The sequence below is a fragment of the Argiope bruennichi genome, chromosome 4 (assembly GCF_947563725.1).
Source record: "Argiope bruennichi chromosome 4, qqArgBrue1.1, whole genome shotgun sequence".
Classification (NCBI taxonomy): Eukaryota; Metazoa; Arthropoda; class Arachnida; order Araneae; family Araneidae; genus Argiope; species Argiope bruennichi.
The window spans coordinates 58,090,007-58,114,849 of record NC_079154.1 but is presented as its reverse complement, the minus strand read 5'-3'; the positions used below and the strand labels follow the sequence as shown (position 1 = coordinate 58,114,849).

The following is a 24,843-nucleotide window of genomic DNA, read 5'->3' as shown; positions in this document are numbered from 1 at the left end:
TATATATATATATATTTAATATTTATGTATAATAAAGTCCTGAGACTAAACAATGCATAGAATAAAATGTATTAATAATAAGAAAATATATATATTTTTAATATTTATGTATAATAAAGTCCTGAGACTAAACAATGCATAGTTTATGAAAAAAACTAACAAATGAAGTTGTTTATCTCACGGAGAGTTGTGGTTTATTTTATACTGCACAAATAGTGTTAAAATTAAAAGAACCCAAAGAATATAAGTAAAGATACGATATAAATTATAAATAAAATACATTTATTTTGCTGTTTAACATTTCAAAATTTAATTATAGATTTAGGTTAAATACGTAAATAAAATTCTTAAATTTTAAAGCCTTTCGAAGATTCATATGCCTTAGGTTATTATAATTAGTTAGTTTGATTTTTAAAAATCAGAATTTAGTTAAAAATTTTGAATATTCAAATAAGCTTTTTTATTGCATGCAGCAATTATTTTTCTTTATATTGATAGAGACATTGATGGTCTATTTGGTTAAATGTTAGTTTACTTTTACTTGAATTCTGGATTTCCAAACTAGAAATTGGAAGATAAAAAAAATTATTTGAAGTTTAATGAAAATATTTTTAGATCAATTTTATGTGACAGCATTATGTTCTAGTTCAATGTAATAAATTGGATTAAATGAAATTAAAAATTATCGTTATTTTTTTCAAGACTTATACACAATAAATTTTTAATTAACCATTCATTTATTTCACAAAGAATTAATTTTCATACATTCATTCTGAGCACTGCTCTCGGTCTTTTTCTTGAACTAGTTACAGTAGGATAGTACTTTATTGGCACAATATATTGCACGTGAACTCCACAACGTTGTTCGATATTCTGAATACTGCACAATATTGATATCATCGAAGAATTAATTAAAAATTAATTTAATAAATTCCTAAAGTTTTGATTATGAAATTAGAATCATTAGGTATAATACATAATGATTTGTGTTTTACATATCTAATATAATCTATTATTTTCATTCCTTATTTATGTTATAAAACTTGCAATTTCCAAAGGTTATTGATTACTATTGAGATTTATGTAGGTGAACTACGCATCAGAACTTCTTAATAACCAATTTACAGATCAGAATCCTATGTGTGATCGTTTCTTTCTAGTCTGATCTTACGCTTTTACTAAGCGGGATACGAAGTTTAGATATATTAAATCATATTAGTTATATCAATGTCAAGTTTGAAAATAACACTAGGGCTACTTTGAGGCGGACTTCGTACCTTTGAACCCCGGTTAGATGATAAGGGTGATACCTGAAGTGATATCTCTTCTACACGACGTAAGATTTAATGTATATATAAGACGGATCATTCGTTGAATCGGTTGGTAGTGGTTAAGCGAATTTGGAGTACTTTAACTCAAATGCTAAGACCTTACCACTAAGCCCATCATTGTCCATTTCTTCAAATCAGATTCGTCTAATACCACATATTCTAACGTCATATATGGCAACTCGATAAAGCCAAACTATAGCTTATTCCTTCGAACAAGTAAGCTTTCAAGTTCAATGCTCATCCTTGAGGCTTTGGAAATGGCTTCTTTAATATATTTAGGTATATTAAAAGAAAAAAAAAACAGAGTCCATAAACATTATTAGATATTATAATTACGATTATCGCAGGAAAAATGTAATTGGAGTGTAAAAGGAATAAATATGGATGATAATTAGCCAGTGAAGCAAATAATTTTGGAGAATTTACAAGATTTTCAGATCATAATCGAATACTTCTTTCGATACTTTTGTTATCCATGAAAAATTAACTATCTCTAGTATGTTTTATCCATTGAATTATATAATTGATATAATACTATTTTGAAATAAACCTACGATTACTTCTAAATATTATATAATTTTGAGAAATTTTGACGATTTAAAATATTTAATCCCACTCATTTTAAAATTAAAAAAAGATCTTATTTCCAAACATACACAGTGGCAGACAAAATGTGGAAGCTTTTTGGAGAAAAAATATTTAACAAGTTTTTTAATGGTTCAGAACTTATTTATTTATAAAAAATAGATTAATCAAAATATAATGCAGTAACATTATTTATTTATGATTGTTTAATATGAATTATACCAATAACTAGAAAATTTCGGAAAGATTCAACTTTATGCTTCAAACAAAAATGATAAATATCAAACTAAAATAAAACTAATGTCAAAAGTGCAATGAAAAATAAAGCTTTTATTATAAACCTTATAAATAAAGCTTTATAATAAAGTTTTATTTATAAGGCTCCCTTTATAAGGGAGGTAAAATATCTGAGAAAAGTTCCATTCTAACTGTGTTACATCTACAATAAAGCACTAAAATAGTGAGTAGCTAGAATTGCAAAATATGAAAATAATGGACAATATTTGCATGATTTATAATATATAAATACCATGTATTAAACTAAACTGCATTTTTTTATAATTATTTTCAAAGTAATGAGGTATATAAAGGGTGCCCACTTAAATCCTTTACACCGAATTAATTTCTGAACCACAGCATCAACAATCATGAAAGCTGTGTCTTTAGATATAATAAAAAAGCTATGCCCAATGTGATACAGCGCCTCCTGGTGAAAAACTCTCATTCCAATCTCAAAAATGTTACAGGATAGAGGCGAAATGTCAATAATGCAGCTGTAGGGCGTTTTTGATTCATTACATGACACGTGGTGCAAATAAATACTAAAAAACATATGCAAAATGTAAAGTTTTTTTTTTTTTTACAATTTTCGAAATTGTGATGTTACAAAACACGTTAAAAAACAACTGTTATGACAAGATAGCTTTACTTTCATTATTCAAACACATATGCTTGATGTTTGAGTTATTGTTCATGATAACATTTTATAACTTTGAAACCAACATTTTTCTTTTATCTTATACCATTTTTGAGATAGGTGCGTTAACGCCTAAGTTTCTCAGCACATGACTCATCGCGGATAGCATAACTGTTTTGATACTCGATACTTCCATAACTATAGATGCAGTAATTAAGAAAGTAAGGTTGAGTATATAAGAGATTTAAGTGTGTATTCTGTATATGTATGCATAGAGATAAAAACCCAGGTCATGTTAAAAAGTAATTTAAGACCATTGTACTTTCAATCTTGGAAAGTCAGATCCACCAAAAACAGAACATAACCTTAATTTATTTCCTTAAATACTGCATTTAGACATGTACTTCAAAGTTTCATTAAATAAAGTGGACAACTGTAAGAAAACATTTTGGCTTCTATGCAAAATTGTTACTAAAATGTTTAAAAGTCAAATTCAATTAGTAAAATGTTCCTCTTACGCTCATCTAAATAAATTTGTGCCTAGTAGGAAAATAATGTTTCACTCTGCCAGCTTAAATTTTGCAGAGAAATGCTTATTTCTAACCTTAAAAGACTTATTACAAATATAGATGAAGACATTTATTGTTGAAATGAAATTTCGTTCAATACAGAAAAACCACGAAATGGGAATATTTGTTTTATAGTAAGTACATCGTCCAATTGTTAAAAAACGAAAAAAAAAAAAAAAAAAATCCTGCATATTGTTGTTTAACTTAAAGAATGACATAATAAATAGGCATCAAAAATCTATATTTTAACAATTTTTTAAAAATAATTCACCTTATTTTAATTTAATAAGAGTTAATAAACAAAGCATTGGTTTTTGATTAAGCCTTTTTCAGAACTTATTATAATATGTTAATTATTCCTGAATTATACATTAAAAAACTGATCAAACATTAATATAAGGCATGAATAAGATATCCAAGTCAACAAATTTGTCTTTTAATCTATCTGCAATTTATTTTAGACAGCAGACTAAAATTTTACATGTGCATAGATGAATTTAAGAAGAATATTTTACAAACTGACACTTGTTGACATATAAAAAAGTTAATTAAAAAAAACTTTTTACCAATCTCTACATAAGCTAAATCACTTTTACACAATTAACCATTTTAAATAATGTAATTTCATAATTGGGAGTATATGTCTAGATGCAAAAGATAATAAATGTATGTTGAACTTTTTTGGGGGGGACATTTCAGGGCCAGCCATCTAGGGGGTACAGCAGATGCTATGCACTGGGACTCCGCGATCGAAGGGCGTCAACATGATCAAGAACTAAAATAATGTTATGAACAATAATAGTGCTCTCATACATACTAAAAGTATATATACTTGCTTATTTCCATGTGGCTGGCTGAGCGTCTTCTAATGTTGTACGGAAATTACGACCTGAGCAAAATTAAAGACGATATAAAAGCAGCCATCTACTATAGAATCCAAATGGATTATACTCCTGATATTTCCAAAAAAGGAACAAACTTCAATCATTCTTAGGTATGTAGAGAAAAGATTAAGTGTAAATGAATCATTTATAGGGTTTATTGAAATAACTGTGAATGGTGAAAGACTAGCAAAAACTACTGAAAAGATTAAGTGAGCTTGCTTGATTTAGATATTATGAATTATAAAGGGCAGGCAAATGCCAATGTAGTAGCAACATGAAAGGGAAATAAATATAAAGGCATATAATTTAGAATAGTTGCTCTAAACCCTCGTACAATTTATATGCTTTGCCTATTATAAACATATACATACATTCCTGTTTTAATTTATTAATTTGTGATATCGCTTCCAGTAATATATTTATTGCAAATTTTTTTGTGGTGATATTGCAACATTTATAATGTTTACTTTCTACATCTGCAAAAAGATGGGAAAGTCTACAAAAGTATCTAAACGTTAGTCTGAAATAATTATGCAACACTTCTTGGGAAACCAAAATAGATTCGATTAAAGCATTGTATACACTCTTTGAACATACTTGTAATGCCCTAGAAGAATTTATTGATGTCAGAACCAAATAATACAAAGGTGTACAAAGCTAAAAGTCTATTTGATTCAATACAAGTAATGCTATTTATTTTATATTTAATAGTATGATTTACAATAGTTTCTTAAATTAACATTATTAATAAACTATTTCAAGTAAAAACAATTGTTCTTGATTCGGTTTTAATTTAATCAATAAAATTTAAACTGAAATCTAAAATTTAAAGAAAAATTTTAACACATTTTTAGACAAAGCAAAATTATTAGCATGTAATTTGAATGGTTCAGAACATTTTCCTGAAAAATGAATTTTAAAAAGAAAATATTATGGAATAGAAGAAGATTAAGTTACAGAAAACTGGTATAGGAATTTAGATGTTATTTTTTTTAATATTGTAATTGATACTGTAGATTTAAAAGTATACCAAATATTATTTCTGATTTCAAATTAATCACCGATATAAAAATTTTAGAAAAAACATGAATTAGAAAAATACTTCAAAAACTTTGTAAAGTTTTATAATGAAGATGTAGTTGGAAACCTAATCCAGGAAATTGGTTTGTTACATGATTTGAATGAAAATGATGTAACTTGTGCACAAGGCATATCACAATACATACTAAATAATATTTATAATATTTCTAAATATATTAATTGTGTTTAAACTTTTCTTTATGTTATCAGTTGTTATAGCAACTGCTTAGCACTCTTTTAGCAAATTAAAATTAATAAAGAATTATGTTCATTTAAGCATGTGCGCAGAATGTTTAAATACATTTCTACGTTAAGCATTGAAAAGAAAATTCAAAATGTTGTATCTTTTCTGAAGTAATTAATGTATACACAAAAAAAAAAAAATCACTCATTTAATAAATATATATTAGTAATATATGTTTATTCATGTAATTTTTTTTTCTTTATTTTACAAAAAATTTTGGGCACAAAAGGAGTTCTTCACACTTAAGCCCCTTTATAGAGAAGGTTGGTTCTATGACATCCTATATACGAGATTGACCAAAGAAATTTCTCAGTTATAAACTACAACTTTAAAAAAAATGAAAATTTAATTTTGGCATTATAACAGTTGTAGCACTAAAAAGAAACTCCTTTTTATCCAAAAAAAAAAAAAAAAAATCAATATTTTTGTAATAAAAAGTTTATATCTAATAAATGAAATGCATTCTATTTTTAACACATTATCTATATTATACAGATTATTTAACAGATAATATTTATTAACATTCTATTTCTGTCATGATTTCTTCATAATTAAATTCTTCATCTGCAAAACAAAAATTAGACAGAATAATTACCCAATAATACCTAGTGCAATCAAACAAATAAATTCTTTTTTATATAAAAAAAATCTTTTATTAAAATTATTTTTATGTCATAATGATCAAAAATGTTTAATGTGAAAATGCATGGATAATAATAATAATATTCTAATAACATATGATTTTCCTAACGAATAATTTTTTTGAAATTCATATATAAATGAAAGTAAAAATGAAAAGACACATAACTCGTACTAAAATTATTATTCCACCAAAAAGATGATAATTAATTTAAATTTTCATTGAAGTAATATATACTACATGCACAAAAAATTATAATTTTATTAAAAATATTTCATAAAAACAGTTTTTAGAAAAAGACATTCAGTTGTATTCTAAAAAGTATTTTTTTTTTAATTTTCAATTTTTTTTTTATGAATTTATCATTTATTAAAATTAATGTCGAATCAAATCCAATGTTCCCCAAATTCAAAGAAAAAAAAAAATTTAACTTAAATAATTGATAAACTGATAATTGTCACTAAAAATATGTAAGTTTACAAAAGTTTAACACATGAGGAAATAAATGAAGAATCAATAATAAAATTTCATCTCCACAAACATGAAACAAGTTAAATAAAAGTGTATGAAATTAAGATGCAGATTCAAAGGCACCTGTGAGTGAGTGAATGGGGGGGGGGATCCAAATATTGGAGCTGTAAATTTCTGTTATTCTTTGCAACCATATCAAACAAATGTCATTTTACTTTAAAAATGCTATTAGAGTATAAAAATTTAATAAAAAAGATAATTAATCAAAAATTTTATTGCTATTTAATTTCTATACATAGAAAATTTTAAAAAAATAAAATCTTATAGTGTCCATAGAAGAAAATGTGTAAAGCTTTACAGATAATAATCAAAATTAATTTGTAATTCAGAAGCAAATAAAGTAAAAAAGAAGGTTTTAAAAAAAGAGTAATCTTCAAAAGATTAGACAATTTTTCTATTTTACAAATATATAAATACAAAAATATTTTCTATTAAAAAAATGAATACATGCAAAATTGAAAATAATAATATTGCAACTGTAAATTAATGACTTACAGAAAATACTAAATCAATAACAGATATAAATTAAAACTATTAAAAGATATAACGAAATTAAATTTTGATAGTTATCTAAAATTAGTTCTTACATTTTTCTGAAAGCATGTTTTCAGTTTTTCAAATTCAGAACTGCAGTCATTCTTTTTAATATCATCTTTGCAAGCAACACAGGAGGCATAAGCAGCAGCCTGAAATATCACAATTTCATTTATTTATAATTTTTATCTATGTTTTTGCTATATTAAATATAATTTTTCATAACACATTTCATAATTTTTTAAAAATAATATTTGATTATACAAATATACTATACAAATCTATCAATATTACTATACAAATCTATCAATTTGTTTATATAAAAAATATAAATACACTTAATTCAATATACTTTTACATCATGCAATATAACATTACAAATACTAGGTAAACACATTAGTTATTAAATATTTAAAAGTGTGTATAATTTCTATATCAATCTTTGAAATTTACATTATCAACAAGAGAAGGAATGAATTAATCAAAATAAGCTTTCCTAGTAGAATATAGAATGTACATTTGGACAGATTTCTTTACATAAAACACACTACTAAAAAGCATATTACTTATATTACAATAAAATTTTACGTCAAAAATAATTCATCCAAAACTATTTACAAAATATAAATAAAATAGTTTATCCAAAACTATATACAACATAATTTTTTGCATTTATAAAATAAAGAAAATATGATGAACAAACATGTGCTAAAGTAGAACATACCCTAAAAAAATATAAAAATAATTCTACTGCTGTTTTCAATTAAATATTAATAATGAGAATGCAAACAATTTAGATGAATATAGAAAGTTCAAGGCTAAATTGAATTATTATAGAAGATTTTATCAAATCTTAATTAAAAATGTTCAAACTATATGTGCTAATATAGGTTATTTTTTAAGCAATTTTACAACTTTAAATTTTTGTAATTTAGTTTCAAAATATGTAATTAATCTATTTTTTTATGTAACATTTACAGAGTTTATTTTTTACAAAAGGAGTTACTTTTTTTGATAAGAAAAGAAATAAAATTAATGCAAATGGTAGGAATTTTATATCATTAACACAGAAATTATTTTCCAGAATGATAATTTATAAGACTAACATTCTCCAAACCATTTCAATAAATGACAAATATTTTAACAATCATTCGATAATTTTGAGTAAAACATTATGGAACTTTTTTTCATTTATCCGTACAGTCGTTAAGTAGTTAAGTAGACACTTCTAAAATTTAAAGAAGCAAAAACTTTGAAATGGAAAATTACTTCTTTTGAACAAGAAGCTATTGCTTGGGGATATAAACGCAATCGTACACTTTTCCCACACGACATTTAAATTAATATTAAAAGCTGTCTATATTCTTGGTAACTTGAATAAACGTTCTTTTAAGCTTTTACCAAAATTATATAGGAATTTTTGAACTTAAAACTTTCTTTTTTAAGATACGAATGAATTCATATAGCTCGAAATGCACATTATTCGTTTTTGTTTACATTCTTCAATGTAAAAACAACCAACTTTTCACAGTAAATACTGCTTTATTGCGCATGCCCAAACATATGCGCATGCTCCGCTGCCGCTTAAACGGAAAGAACTATTTTTTTTTTCTGCTACTATTTCATCTTGGCTTTACTCCATCATTGATTATGAAGACATGAAGATACGACGTATTTTTCTTTATTGAGTAAGTTTTAGTACATGGCATGATTTTAATATTTTTGAAATTTTGTTGCTCTTACAATAGAGGTTTAAATTCAAAATCAAGCTTTGATTTAAAAAAATGTTTTAAATATCTCCGATTTAAATTCTGCTGCTCTTTGCTGGGATATAATTGGAGTAAAATATAATTGACAATAAAGAAGGGAAATGCAAAACACAATGAATAGAATGGCCTAAGGCTTCTAAAATAGTATGAATAATATATCTATCAAAATTTGAAGTTTAAAAATATTTTGCTGACATGAAGTTTGCTGACATAAGTCATTAAAACATATACTTGCACAAAACATTTAAATAAAATTTGTAGTAATAATTTATCCTAACTAATAGTCAACGAACTGACTAATGGTCAAAAGCAACTAGTGTATAAATATTTCCATATTGTGCATTAATTTAATCTTCGATACGTAGTACTTAGGGATTGCAATACCGGACCAAAATTTCAATATCGGTATTCGGTATTTTTTAGATCTTAATACCGGGATACCGGTTTTAATACCGGTATTAGAAATTTTAGAAAAAGAAAGAAAACACAGGTGTTTCTTTGTTTTATTTGGCAGTTTTATTAGAGAGTGTAAATATCACAAAGAATAATTTGTAGCCTATAAATTATAACAGTATATAAAGAATCACACACACACACAAAAAAAATAAATAAAAAAAAATAAAGGGACATCTTATTTAGTTAAATCACAAAAAATGTATAAATATCACTATTCAGTCTATGGTACTATTACAAATTTTTGAAATGTGATCTTAAAAAACATAAGGCATAAATTGACAGTCATTAAGCCTGAAAAGTAATTTTGTGTAAAAATGACCAGCTGTCGAAAACGCTCTTTCGGCATCTACGCTAGTTGGTGATACTGTTATCAATGCGCGATATACTTTTTCCAAGTATTTACCTCTAAATCCCTCATCTTCAAATAAATCATTTTCTGGTCGGATGGTTTTGGATACAGCTGATTTCTGAATTGTATTTTGGTTTTTTGAATTTCTTTTTTATTTATCGCTAATTCTAATTTTTGTTCAAGAGACAATTCCTTTTCCACTATTGACATTAGTGTCATCATAATTTTCGATAACTGAACCGAATTCTTCTGAATGTTGATAGGTTTGTGGGTAAAAAATTAAAAAAAAAAATTACTATAAACTTAATCATATTTGAATTGATTATTTTCTTTTCTTCTTTTTCATTTTCATTTTTAAAATCATTATAATTATCTAAATACCATAAGACATTTTCTATTTCGGTATGCCTTTCTTCTGTGCGATTTTTCAATGTAATATATAATTACATTGCTGAATAGTGATATTATTACTTCAGATAATGATGTGTGCTGTTCTTTCATGACTGCAACATGAAATTTATTGTTGCATTAGCTGTTAATAAATTAAAATCTCTCCGACATAATGCCTCTATAGTCAGTTTTATTGGAAGTAGAGCTGATATAGTTCTGGCTATTAAGTCGAATTCACTATCTGAAAAATTAATTTACAGGTTTAAGTCGATTATTACTTTTTGGATTGTATTTCTAAATTTCAAAAATCGTTCCATCATTAGGAGTAAACTGTTCCAACGTGTCTTAGAATCTATTATTAACATATATTCTGTTTTATTTTCAGTTAGTATATATTTTTGTAATATGGCATTTTTTGTAGGGAACGTTTAAATATCTTAACAATTTTTCGAACTTTGTAAATTATAGGAAGCAATTCTTGATGGGTTAATATTTCATCCTCATTAGCAATATCTTCTTCAACAATTACATTGTCATTATCTTCATTGTCAATATCACTCTCACTCTTACTCTCTTCAATGTCTGAATCCGAAGTTTCTATATCCACAGTATTTGGATTCTTTTGTTCTTTATTTTTTTGGTATAATACATCTATTACCCCTAATTGAATTCCATGAGCATAGCATAATTGCTGATTTGCACCAATCAACTTTCCAACTTTTTTCATAACTGTTGCTCCATTAGTCGTTATGGATACTATATCTTCTTTCAGGGATAATCCACGTTTCGCTAATTTAGATTTAAACAACTAATTAAGCCATTAATTAGCTAATTAATTTCGACGTTAGGGAGACATAAAAACAAAAACATATACTATTTTGATATGTTGGCGATCCCTGAACATATATAGTGGACAATTTTAAAAATTTCTAGTAAATACCGAAAAACCGGTATTTAAACTTGTGAATACCGGTATTACAAAATTGTACAAATGGCTCAAAATACCGGTATTCGGTATCCCGATATACCGGTATTGCAATCCCTAGTAGTACTCCGTTGCTGTCTAGTTTATTCTTAATCTCTCGTGTTTCATTTTAAAGAAAAAAAGTACCATTTTTTTTTTTTTTTTTCATTCGACTAAAATTGGAAGAATACTTCGATATTACTAGTTTATACGAGTACTATAATTTTCTTTTAAATCTCTACTATTAATAACGGAGAGTATGTGTATGTTGTCGCCGTACAAGATATATCTTTAAATCTACCTGACACATATGCACTTTGAAGGGTGGACTGTGCACCTTGGAGCAATTTTTTTGAAATATTGGTTAGTTAAAAATTAATTAAAATTTTGACGTTTTAGTCTTATGAAACTGTGTCGAAAATATTATGTACAAATATAATTTTATCGTCATCTTAAAACTCAAAAACATTTTTTTTCAGTGAAATCGATTAACATGCTATGCAAATTTTTGTCAATTTTTAATTAATATTTAAAAATATATTATTTTCAATAATATATTTCACCTTTATAAAGAAGCTCAAATTATTTTAATTTTTTTCTTTAAATATTTCATCCTAACCTTTTCTTTCCATAATTGACGATGAAAGTATGAAAATATGACTTATTTTTTATATGATGATTAAATTTTTGTTTTAAGTAATTACTTAAACAAAACTTAAAACTAGAAACTTAAGTTTCTAAATTATTTTTATACTTACTCTTAACTTCACAAGTAAGCATTGGTGAACATTTTTAAATTGCCTTCATTTTTAAACATTTCTGGCAAGAAAGTATTCCTTTCGTTCTGTTTCTGTTTCCTTTTCAAATTTTAGAAAAAATGACAAATAAGTAGGAGGAGGATGCTACATTGAACAAAACGATGTTTAGTTTGGTTCTATTAACGTCCCGTTTTAAAGCAACACTAGGATTATATTGGGACGGACCTCGTAATTTTGAAACGAGGTCAGATGACAAGGACGACCCCTGAGTCGGCACCCCCTCTCCAAATTTTCACACTACACCAATGGGAGGACGTTTGGCCCCGCCAGATTTAACGTGCACCAGACCCACTTACACGGCGGTTCTTCGGTGGAATCAGGTCTCGAGCCTGAAACCCTCCTGTTCCGAAGCCGAGATCTTGCCACCAGGCCACCGCGGACATCAGACTGATGTAAGACTTCTAATTTGAAGCTAAAAAAATACTTATGTGAGAGGCCATTAAGAGGAAGCTACATAAAATATTTAACTAAAAATTTAAATAATCATCTATCCTGACAAATAGTCTGGTTATTAAAACCGATTAGTTCTTAATAATGATTAAACTTACATACAATGTACTGTATATCATTATGAATTGCCTATATTTAATTGTTTCTATATGAATTTGGGAACAAATGCAGAATGAACTCATTGCACTTGGCATCCATCACAATGGTCCGTAATCTTCACCGAGTTCGTACAGTTTCAGAATATGGTTTTGTTCCATAGCAGTTGTGTTGAAATCAGATGAATGAATCTTCATAAGATTAAATCGAAAAGCTGCCATACCTGAACATAACTTTTGATAATAAATTAATTTTGTTCCCTGTTTTTGACAGAGTTAGGAAAAAAACAACAAAAAAACCCAGCCCTGTAATAATTCAAGACCATTCGAAATAGCTACATTGCTGCAAAGGAATAGCTATGGAAGTTTATGGGTTATAGTGATTATGGGTTAATATTATTGATATTAAAAAAGGCCTTATAATGTATTGCCCCTAATCTTAATTCTTTTCACATCTGAAATGCAGACATTCCTTTGAGTTTGATTTCATCTCCTTATAAGGAAAATCCGAAGTCGATCGCCAATCTCAGTAAACGCCTTACTAGAATGTAATGCAAGCCTCTTCTCTCCACGCACCCCAAACTTCACCCTCCCTACACGAATCCATCTACCTTCTATTCCACATTACACAATGAGAATGGAGTAATAAATATTTGAAAGGATCTCATATATAACGTTACACTCAGCGCCACGGCAATTCAAAAGGGGTTTTGCAATTTAAAATCATTTCCAAATGCACCACTCCATTGATATGGAGTGATCGATTCGGGCCTCCAGGCCGAAAACTTGTTACATAAAAATATCTTAAGGCCGATTAGTCTAATTTTTGTTTAATTTTTAATATTTAATACTAATTGTACCCCCATTAGAGCAAAGTGTTGTTCAATAGCGCTATGATATTTTCATGATATTATGTGGCATTCGGAATACCGAACAATATGATAAAAATGTGTACAATATCCAGTGTTAGTAGGAATAGTAGCGATAACGTACTACAAATAATAATAATAATAATAATAACCTTTAAGTGGAAATATTTTCCCCTCAACCCGCATAAAATTATAAACTTTAGGTAAGATCGCGAATGTTTTGCATGGCATTAGCAAAAGATAGTTAAGAAATATAGATCTTTGGCATGAATCTAACATTTTTACTGAATCTATCAAGTGAATATCTTTTTCGAACTCCTTTTTCCGATCGAATGAAATCAAAATTTGACATAGAACCACAACTGTAATCACAAGGTAACATACCAGATTTCATTGATCAGATGACAGACGGTCAGTTCTTTTACATATTTAGGTGAGTAATTTTTAGTTTTAGTAAGTTCAAAATTTGACAAGAATCTACATTTTAGATGCTATACTATACAAATTTTATCTACGTAGCTTTTTGTATTTTAGAGTTATCGAATTCGCTTACAAGCCAGCCAGATAGATTCCTTGTGAATGAATTTCGGTCAAAATTTGACAGACATCTACATATTTGGTCGTTAATACTTTTACCAAATTTCATCCGTTTAGTTCAAAGTGTTTTGGAGTACTGTGTTCACTGACAGACAAATAAATTTGATACCAAGAATGTGTTTTTCGTATTCAGGTGAACCTGAAATGTGGAAATTCTTCAAAATCTTGAGTTAGAAATTTTTGACGATTACAGTATTTCTTCCATACTTCGTATATGAGAAGTAAAAATTTTGTTTAACACCATAAACTTATAAACACAATAAGTAAAATAATGAAAAGTGTCGGCGTAAATTATGCTTAGACAACTATAAGAGAATTTTAAAAAATTGGTATTACTGAAAAGCGGATTTTACGTATAATACATCCCGAAGCTATTAAGAAACCGTTGAAATTTTAATTCATTTTTAACCAAAAAATCTATTTAAATGTTAGAAAACATTTTTCTGTGAGCATCTCCTACTTAAGAAATAACTACGTGTCTAATTTGATAGCTCTAGGTTTTATAAACTATCTACAACGTTTTTCGAGATTCATAGATAATATGCCAGCTTATACATACAATCATGTTGAAAGCAGCTAAGAAACAGAACAAGGGTCCGAAAATAAAGTTGATAGATCTAATACAGTGAAATTTTCCAAGATAAAAATTTAATTAATCCACCTACTCATTTTATTCTTCAGATTTTGCATGCTTGATAAATTAAAGTGATGGCAATAACATTACGTTACACAGCGGCACAAATATGGAATAGATTTCGTATTTCCCGCCATTGTTAGAAGTGTAGAGTGAGTGCAATACTTCCAATGTAAATTATGGATTTACACGAATGATATCAGATGCAAATACAATACATATTTCTATGATTTTTCATTACAGAATTATTTTGAAGATTTTTCTATACTTAATCTATACTGCCTGGTGAAGAGACAATATAGATAGACTTCATGAATAATAATTTATTCATTTTTTGGTTTCCCCGCTAAAAGAGAATAAGAGACTACGCATTGGTGAAGCAGAGGCATAGCGAGAGTCAGTGGCGCAAAGGACATGGCATTAGTTTTTCGCCCCCGTCATGTTATTTCTAATATATAAATGTACCTACTAAAATTTTGTTTCCATGACACCTCGTAAAACTAGCGTCCAGGTCATGTATCATCGTCCAGACGCTGTGCTATTGGTTGATAATGTTTTTGAGTACTTTTTTTCTGTGCTGAAATTAAGGTTGGCGTTGTTGTGTTCGTGAATTTCTGCTTGGCCACCTAAGGACGCTACAGTATAAAAGTAGATTTAGAGAATGGCAAAATACCGTCAGTTACATTCCATGACTCCATTTTAGTTTTTTTTTCTTTCTTATAATAAAAATGATTGTATCTTGATGTCTTTTAAGAGTTCATTATGTTGATATCGAAAACAATGGCACTCAGATACTTTTACTACCATGATAAAATATATTTATTTCATGACCTTGCTATTTCAACAAAATAAAATAGTACTCTATCATTTCTTCGTTTCCTCTTTCAAGATATTTGCTTAAAGTGACAAAGTGATAGAATTTATATGAGCTATGTATAGTATTAGGTACCGTACTTAAGAGCTCTTTTTAAATATTAATTCATTAATCACCAATTAAGGCTTTAGAAATGAAAAACAGCGTTAGCAACAGAATCGTGACTTTTTGATAACAAATATAATTGTGAGCAATATCTTGGAATATGAGTAAACTTTTTTTTATGTCTGTATAAAATTCTTTAAAATTATTTTATAGATATAAACCTTTTTATCTTCTTTAGAAACTTGCTTCAAAATAGATGAAATTTATCACTTCCCAAACTGATAAAGCTTTTCTCGGAATCAGAAAGATACCAGCAGTTAAATTTCATTCATCGTCATCCCTTTATCTTCATTGAATGCAATCTAACAAATATTTTTTATCGATAGTGACTGTACTGCATCTTAAGTTTTAACTTTATAATGGGGATTGCAATTATGATAGGTAAGAGATAGAAGATTTATGAAACTTACTGTACTCCAAAGAAATTTCTAGTCGTTAGAAAAGAACGCTTGAAATACCTGGGAGGATATCTTGGTGAACACCATGCAAGGTATTCGTGGTCTTATCAAAGACCTGCTATTTTATGCGGGGGGGGGGGGTGTGTGGAAAAATTAATTGAAGGGTATGCGAAAATGTTTTGGGAAGACCATTCGATTTTTTTTTGTTTAAGGATTGAAAAGAATTTGAAAATAGTAACTTAGATTAAAAGGAATCTAACTTTCCCTTCCAGCTTACCAAGAGGAATTATTTTTAAATTACCAGAAATTTCAAAAAAATATTTTTCAAATGATGTCAATTTAGTTATTGTGTTATGTTTTACTTAAATTCCCCAAAACTTTTGTAAAAGAATTTATTAACATAATCTAAAAACATTTTTCTGTAATGAAAGGCAAGCTTATTTTATTGTTTAATAAAATCTTTAAATTTAATGTTCCTCTTTTGTTAAAGTGCCTGACATAAAATATTCTCTTTTTTTTATATAATAAAATACAATAGTTGGTTTTCAGAATTTTTTAGTTCAGTTTTTTTCTTTTCTTTTCTGACTTCAAAGAAACGAAAAGAAATGTTAGGTGGATTTGTTATGAAAATACTTTTTATCGATTATTTTAAAATCATGTCATCAAATAACTTGAATATTTTTCTCTGAAAATTATGTCTTTCATTTATTTGCTAAAAGTAGGATAAGCATTCGCTTTATAATTAATTTAAAAATTTGTAATAATTATAATTTCATTTGAAATTATGATGGAACAACTAAAAATGAATTAAATCTAATATTTTTAGAGATTTATTCTTCTAACACATTTTTAAGAGTTGAATATTAACACCAAAATAATGAATATAATTTGATTCCAAACATGGTGCATCAAAATTTAGCTCAAATACCGGCATAATTCCTTTTTACTGTTATACTTCTGCAGTACTATTAATTCATTTCTAGCTCTTGAGTAGTAAAATTAACAAAGCCGGTGAATTTAAAACTGGTTGACATATTTAAATAAATATAATTAATGAGATTTTTAAAAAATCAGCTGGTCGCCGATATCAGCTAGAATTTAATATAACAAAAGTTATGTAAACATACAGAAGCAATTATTTAAACATGCCAAACTGAAATATTTTTTATTCTTCTTCAATATAATAAAAATAGAGCAAGAAATTCTTTCAGAATTGATTCTCTAAATGATTAATAACAAAAATATTACTTGAACCCACAAACTGCAACTAAAGATACACCAAAGATCTTTCCAGTAAGGTTGAAGCTACGTTATTACTTTTTTTTCTCATAAACATGATTAAATAATCATCCTGAAATATATAAATCTAAGAAAAGACTTGAGTATCCCCTTACTCTTTTTGTCTAGGGTCGACATGTTCCATGCAAGGTGCATTGGCATAACTAATTCGAAGATTTTCTTTTAACTTTATCGTATGCGAAGTATAGAGAAAGCATAGTAATCGTTAAAATATTCAAACTAGAGATTTTGTCAAATCTCCACGTTTTAGATTTCCCTAAGTTAGATAAACATATTTTTGAAAAATGTCTGTCTGTCTATCTGCGACAAAAAATAACTTAAAAATGCTTTGAGCTCAAATGCTTGAGCTTTGAGCTTTACACCAATTTTGAAAATTTTGAGAGGAATTCCGTCTGACCGGGTATTCGAATGTTATTTAATACAATAACTACAAGCAAAGAGTGCTAGATAGATAAGATTCGGCTATTAACATTTATAGTGTAGACATCTGTCGAATTTTGAGTCATATCCAACTACGGGTTGACTGTCTGTTAGTCTGTACTTTCAGAAGTAAACACAGTAATTCAAAAACGCAATGACATAAATATATCAAATATGGTGTGAGAGTTTATGACTACAAGTGGAGTTTTGTGTGAAATTTTTGTTTCAGTTTATTGAGAAAAACGTGTTGCAGACAAATTCTATTTTCATATACTATTAAAGGCATATCAGGAATTAATTGCCAAATAATTCGCCAAGGATAATACGATAAATTCAGTGAAAATACTAAATTCGCTCCAAAAGTTAATATGTCAGAAATATTGTGCGCCAATGCCATGTAAGGGGTTCTCTGGCACGAGAAGTTTATTAGGGAATATACGAGAAAATTTTTGGACCCCCCCCCCCCGGTTTTACTTTAAAAAATCGGCGAGATCTAGTAAAACTGGATGTACAAGCGCTGCGAAAACAGAAAATCTTTCGTGCAAGGTGGGATGTCATGCCTTTTTCTTTGCCGGGGACTTCTGACAATAGTAAAAATTTGAAAGCTCATTGCTGCACAAAGAAACTGCTTCTTGATTGGCTGTGGGAGTACATTGTTTCATATATGTACACTAATTGCTACCATGAAAACTAACTAAACCATCAAGTTCCTTAAAATTCGCCACAGAGAGCTTATTCTTAAATTCTTTGTTTTATTTATAGAGCAAATTTTATCAATATAATTTTTAAACTTTAAAGATTTTTTTTTTTTTTTTTTTTTTTTTTAATTTTGCCACTCTCTTGGTATAAGCATAAATTGAATTTTGTAGTTTTGAACCTTGATGATCAGCACGACACTTATGCTGCCCTCCCATTTTCTAATTTCTGTACCATGCCAATAGCACAATTTCAAGACAAATGCGATCAGATTTTTGATTCAGTTCTCTTCTAGTATATTTAATAATTCTGGTACTAAGTGCAATATAGGAAATTTCATTTATCAAAATCATTGCTTTTTTGAGTATTGTGCTCATTACTTTTTTGAGTATTGTACAAACACAATTCATAAAATAGTCTGTTCGGATTCAGTGAGGTTTGAAACACTGGAAATCAGGCAAAAACATCAAGATTGAATTTTTTGATAATTATTGTATTTTCACCTTATTACATACTTAATATTAAAAAAAAGCGAAAATGAAGTAATAATACAAAAAGACAACTATTAGATGTTGCTCTCATCCTTTTTGGAAGAATTCTTAATATCGTTCGATCGAAGATAAGATTTAAATAGTTTTGATCTATTCACAATAGTCGATTGACCCGAGAATCATTGTCGTTGGAATCTGATTGTTTAAATGTATCGAAGTAATACATATACGATCAAAGTGCGGAATTCTCTGTTTAGATTTTACAATGAGTGAAGTTTATTATCTGATGCAATTACGTCAAAAAAAAAAAGGGGGGAAAATTATTTCCACCAATATTTTTATCAACAGATTTTGTATCTCTCAGAAAGTTCTTTTATGTATTGAGTGTTTCATGCTTTTATTTTATTTCATGAAACTGCTACTTTTTTCAAATTTTATTAGTATAATCAAAGATCACGATGTTTAAAAATAGCTACTTATTCTAAAAACTGATATTAACAAGGCTGATATTAGGAAGATAGTATACATGACATATAGCAGCAGTGCGGATACCATTTCATTGAGGCCCTTGCAAGAAGGATCACGATCATCGGTACGATATTTTTTTCACTTTTAATTTTCTGTAAAAGTTCGCTTGAAGTTCTTAATATTTGATAGATGGAGATATTGAAGGATAATCTAATATTAAATGCTTCCCAATTAATTAATAAACAAATATTAATTTTAAGATGTATTTGATATAATGTCTAAATTGCTTTGATCAGGTTTGAAAAGTCAAATATGCTTCCTAGAAATTATAACAAAAAAAAAAAACATTTGCGTATTAGAAGGGCGTACCATTAATAATTGTAGAGAAAATTTATTAACTGTGAAATTTATATTGGAGCATCAGAAGGTAACAAAAAGTCCATAAATAATTGTAGAGAAAATTTATTTACTATGAAATTTATATTGGCGTATCAGAAGGCGAAAAAAAGTCCATTAATAATTGTAGAGAAAATTTATTAACTGTGAAATTTATATTTTTATTTTGTTCCCATGAATAAAATCTTCCAGTGAGTAAAATATTTCTAATACACTATTTACATGATATGTAAAATTTCAGCACAGAAAGGAATAGTATCAGAGATATCTAAAATAACATAAATATTGTAATAGTACTTTGCTTAATACATCTACAAGAATAATTTGTAATTTGATACGTCAATATTTGAGAAATTAAAACTGTTCTTAATCGTTTTTATCCTAATATATATCATATATGTTTATATATGGGATTAAATGATTGATTAAATAATATAGTGATAAAATCCTAAGTATATATATATATATATAAATATACTAATGTAAACGCTTATACGGGGCGTGTATGTTTTGTATTTCTTAGATGATTCAGAAGTCAGAGGATGACTTACAAATATTTTTCAATTTGTATTTTTTATTTTGTATTTTATATGCTACAAAATTAAACCTTTGTGATTTTAGTGGAATGAATATTCAAAATTTGAGGAAATAGCAAAAAAGATTTCTTCTAGTCTCATTTTTAATGTAATAGTTTAGCAGTCTTGAATTTACAGGTATCAAAGATAAAACAATCAGGAATTAAATATTCATCGGATATCGTACTTATATGTTATTTTTATGACAGACAAAGTTTCAGATTAATAACTAACAATTATTTTCGGAAGAGAAAATGAATCTTAAAATTTATCATTGAATTCAAAATGCTCAATCGTTGTACTCTTGAAAAGAAATCTAATGATCATTCCTTGTGAAAAAAATGATATAAAAATTATCTCCCTTTTTCATATCTTTGTAATAATGTCATTTTTATTTCTATGGCATTTCGTCTCTCAGTTTCAATATTTTTTTTAAAAAACAAGTATGCTTTAAAAAATAAGCCTAATCTATAGCGTATTACTCTTGCTGTAAGAAAATACAGCTTTTTAGGATCAATGTCTTTTTTCTATCACTTAAAATTAATATATAAAACTTGTATCAATGAGCCTTTTTCGTAATGATTGAAAAGCAGTTTCAAAATTCTTATTAATTTTGTTGTTTTCTTTTTAGCAATGATCTAAAACTCAAATTTTATTCAACTTCACGATAATCATTCGTACTGATTATGTTATTTGTCTTATAATTAACTTATATATGCATACTTTATATAATTTTTGAAATTAATTTTAGAATTGAACAAAATGAAAAGTAATTTATATTAAATCTAATATTTATTAGAATAATCTTAAATGATATATTTTTATTGTCTAATCATTAGCTGCATGAGATGGAGAACATTTAACGCATTTTTATTCGGCTGTTGCTTCAAAATTTAGATCAAGTACTAATATATTTTTTATACATTATTTTGCATTTTGCATTTTTCTATTTGTCTTTTGGAATCTTTGTAGCCTTTTTATCTTATCAAAAATAATATAATTTGTAGATTTTAAAGTTGGTTGATATAAAATTGATATGATAGGAAAACCAGCTTTTCGTCAAATTTAGCTAAAAAACAGTCATTAAATATCTTAACAATTATTTTAAAACTATTTTCCTCTAAGATTTCTTACATATCTTACCTTTTAGAATAATGCGTATCATCTTAAAATTCAGCAGTGAAAACTGATATTTTAATATTTGTACATAAGCTATTATGGTTTTTTCTTAGAGGACGGACGAGATAAATTATATTCTATCATGCGTGCATTTTGACTACGTTAATAAGTGCACAATTGTGATTTGTGAATTTCTGCACCCATTCTCTTTTTCCATTGTATTTAATGACTCTGTCTGCTATTATTCCGCGTTAACTCTTTCTAGAGCCGTGAGAAGTATACTTAACACAGAATTCATTAATCTTTGAATGAATATGGCTTAGGTTCTCACAAATTTTTAAATAAGACAAAATCCTAGATGCTTCAGTTTCTTATGTCACACAAAATGATGTGATTTGATGTATAATTAATTATTAATTAATCAAATTAATTAATAAAGCAAATCCCATTTATCTAATAAGCCAAATGAATTGCTTTTCTTAAATTAGTCTAAATTAAAAAAAAATATTTTAATATATCACGACTAAAAAAATGGCCTTTTGAAGGGTTAAAGGGAATAATCTCTTCTTGTACCATGCTTGCTTTGCTGAATGATTTAAATATCACTAAGTAAAGACATCCATATTAAGTAATCCATAATAAACCGGCAGGAGTAATGTTCCAGGGTGGAGTAATGTAACAGTTCAAAGATATAAGAAATTAAAAATATTATTAAAATGTTCACAAAAATAATAATAACTACGGAAGTTAACACAGCTGTATGTATTGTTTCAGAAAAAGAACGCCTTGATATTAGATCATTTAGATTTCACTTCCTATTTCCAATATAAGAGATAGTAAAATAAAACTTCAGACATCAGAAATTCTGTTTTGTTTTGTTGAATAATCAATAACAGATAATGTCGACTGTGAGTAGCGAATTTTATAGATTTAAGTCATTACACTTATGAGTTATATCGTTTATATGCGTGCGAAAGTACAGACCGACAGATGGTTAACCGTTTGATGGATTTGGTTGAAAATTTGATATCTACATTTTAGAAGCTAAACCTGTATACCAAATTTTATCTATCTAGCTCTTTATGTTTTGTAATTGTCAAGTTCACTTGTACTTGAACTGCTAGATAGACAGACTTCCCCTGAATGAATTTCGTTTAAAATTTTATGCAAATCTGAAAATTTGAACATTAGTTCATATACCAAATTTCATCTATCTAGTTGAAAGCGGTTTTGAGCTATCGGTTTCATAGACAGGTAGCTAGACATAGTGAAAAAATGTGTTTTTTCGAACTCAAGGGGATCTAAAATGTAGATATTCGTCCTCTAATTTGAGATTTTTTTTTTTGTATTTGCAGCAGTTTTTTTTTCTAGATATCGTTTACGTCAAAGTAATAAAAACTTATAAAAGTTAAAATTAGAATAAAAAGTTGATTTAAATAAATTTTCAAGATTTCTAAATTGTTCAAATTCTAAAATTAATACAGTAAGAGAAAAAAGCATAGTTAAAGAGGAAATCAATTCAAAACTTTTTCAAAATGTCGGCAAACAAACGCTTAACATTGATTTTTCAAAAAATAAAAAAATTACGAAGATGACATAACTTTCTTTTTTTTCAAGTAAATTAATAGATTCTTCATATGTTCAACCCTAAAATAAAGATTAAAAAAAAATCTTTTTTTTCTATCGTATAATGTGTCAAATTTTGCTTATTCTGGTTGAAATGCATAGATAAAAGTCGAGATAAATGTGTTCCATTGAAATAAACTTTCATACTGTAAAATTCAGAAAGATACTTTTGAAATATCAACATTTCTAATAACAGCTACACCTTCTATGACGCTACACCCTTTGGGCGGACATGAGATAAATTTTATTTTGATTACGAAGTCAAGAGAAAAGTAAGCAAACTCAAGTTGACACGTGACTATTATCTAGCAGTACAAAAGGGTGTTTTTAAAATACATAACAATAACACAGCTGTTTCCTTTAATTATGATCGACTTTTGTTTTGTCGACTGTTCCCCTCGTAAATCGAACGTGCAACAGATTAAAAATAAATAAAATGTTTGGTTAATTTATGATTAGAACTTAATATTCATCTTAACTCCACATTAATAATCTATTCAGCATTAAAATCTGTTTATTATTGCAACTTTTCTTATCTTTTTACCTAGAAATATAAGCAGAAAAAAAAAAGAAAAAAAAAAGACACCTGTAATCTTAAAAAAAAAAAAAAAAAAAATTCGACCTCGAGATTTGAACGAATTTTTTCGTCTGCGACTTTCTTGAAAGCTTATAGAAGTTTTGAGTTCGAAATTATATCACCCTGATCATCTACCTACGATGCGTTTATTTTTTTGACAAAATTTTAATTTTATATCAGATTTGGGAACAAATACATTAGCATATTGACAATATATCGATCTCTCCATTTTCGCATATTTCAAAACCTTAGCTTGCTAGGTGGATGAATTTTAGAGTATGATCTTCTCTCAAATTTGAAATCTGTTATAAAAGAAGTGGACTTTCTGTTTGTTTGCCTGTTTATGTGTACAAAAAAAACTGAAATTCAAAAAGGCACCAAGCTAGATAGTTAAAATTTTCCAAATATTTTTTACTGAGATTAGTAAATCTATATCAAATATAGTGCCATTATAGGACTTTTAGATTATAGTCCAGTCAATTAAATTTTACTATAAAGGTAATCGCTTAAAGTTAAAACTATGCACGACTTCCTTTTCGCTATATTTCGAGGATAAACACAAAACTCGCAAAATTAATTGTATACAAAAAGCAAAAGGAGAACTTATCTATTTTCGCCTATATTTCGTGTTCTTAAAAATCTTCTACAAAGATACACAGACATAAAGTTTAGATTTTTATTTAAAATTCAATGGTGTAATTATAAGGATACTCTAAGGTTTTCCTGATGTCAATCTAAAAAGGTACAATGAAGACATTTATTTCTTTTAATAACATAAAATACGATGAAAGAGACAAAACTCTAGCTTCTTTTTAAGTCTTTATTTTCAAAGTTGCTCTTATGAAATATTAAAATGGTCCCATTAATCATTTTATGGAATCTAAAACTTTCTAAATATTCCTTTTGTTTCATTAGTGTTATCTGATAAATAGCATTATTTTGTATTTATAATTGTTGTAATTGTTTTATTAATGTATTTTGTTAATTAATGTTATTTTGAAATATATACTTTTTTGGGAAAAGAACTTACTTAAAAAAAAAAGGAATAAAAATTGTTGGATTCAAGGTACTTTGACTTCAAAATGCAGAATCCA

The 24,843-nt window shown here is 27.3% G+C and overlaps 1 protein-coding gene and 1 long non-coding RNA gene across 4 annotated transcripts in view; one reads left to right on the top strand and one right to left on the bottom strand.

Moving 5' to 3' along the window:
- Positions 1-5,767: 5,767 nt before the first annotated feature.
- Positions 5,768-8,842, bottom strand: LOC129966119 (uncharacterized). Its single transcript, XR_008784259.1, has 3 exons — positions 8,584-8,842; positions 7,368-7,466; positions 5,768-6,173 (listed from the first exon to the last, which is right to left on the bottom strand). It is a non-coding gene; the product is annotated as an uncharacterized LOC129966119 (long non-coding RNA).
- Positions 8,843-8,933: 91 nt separating this feature from the next.
- The window catches only part of LOC129965478 (ATP-binding cassette sub-family A member 2-like), an 81,487-nt gene continuing 65,577 nt past the window's right edge, over positions 8,934-24,843 (top strand). Inside the window, exon 1 of one of the 3 annotated variants that reach the window (XM_056079382.1) lies at positions 8,934-9,002. Coding sequence is in view for 1 of the 3 variants with exons in the window: in XM_056079379.1 (XP_055935354.1) it covers positions 19,515-19,580 (66 nt within the window). In the remaining 2 variants the exon portion in view is untranslated. Of the gene's footprint in view, positions 9,003-19,373; positions 19,581-24,843 lie in introns of those variants that run through there. The other 2 variants (XM_056079379.1, XM_056079383.1) reach the window with 2 other exon arrangements.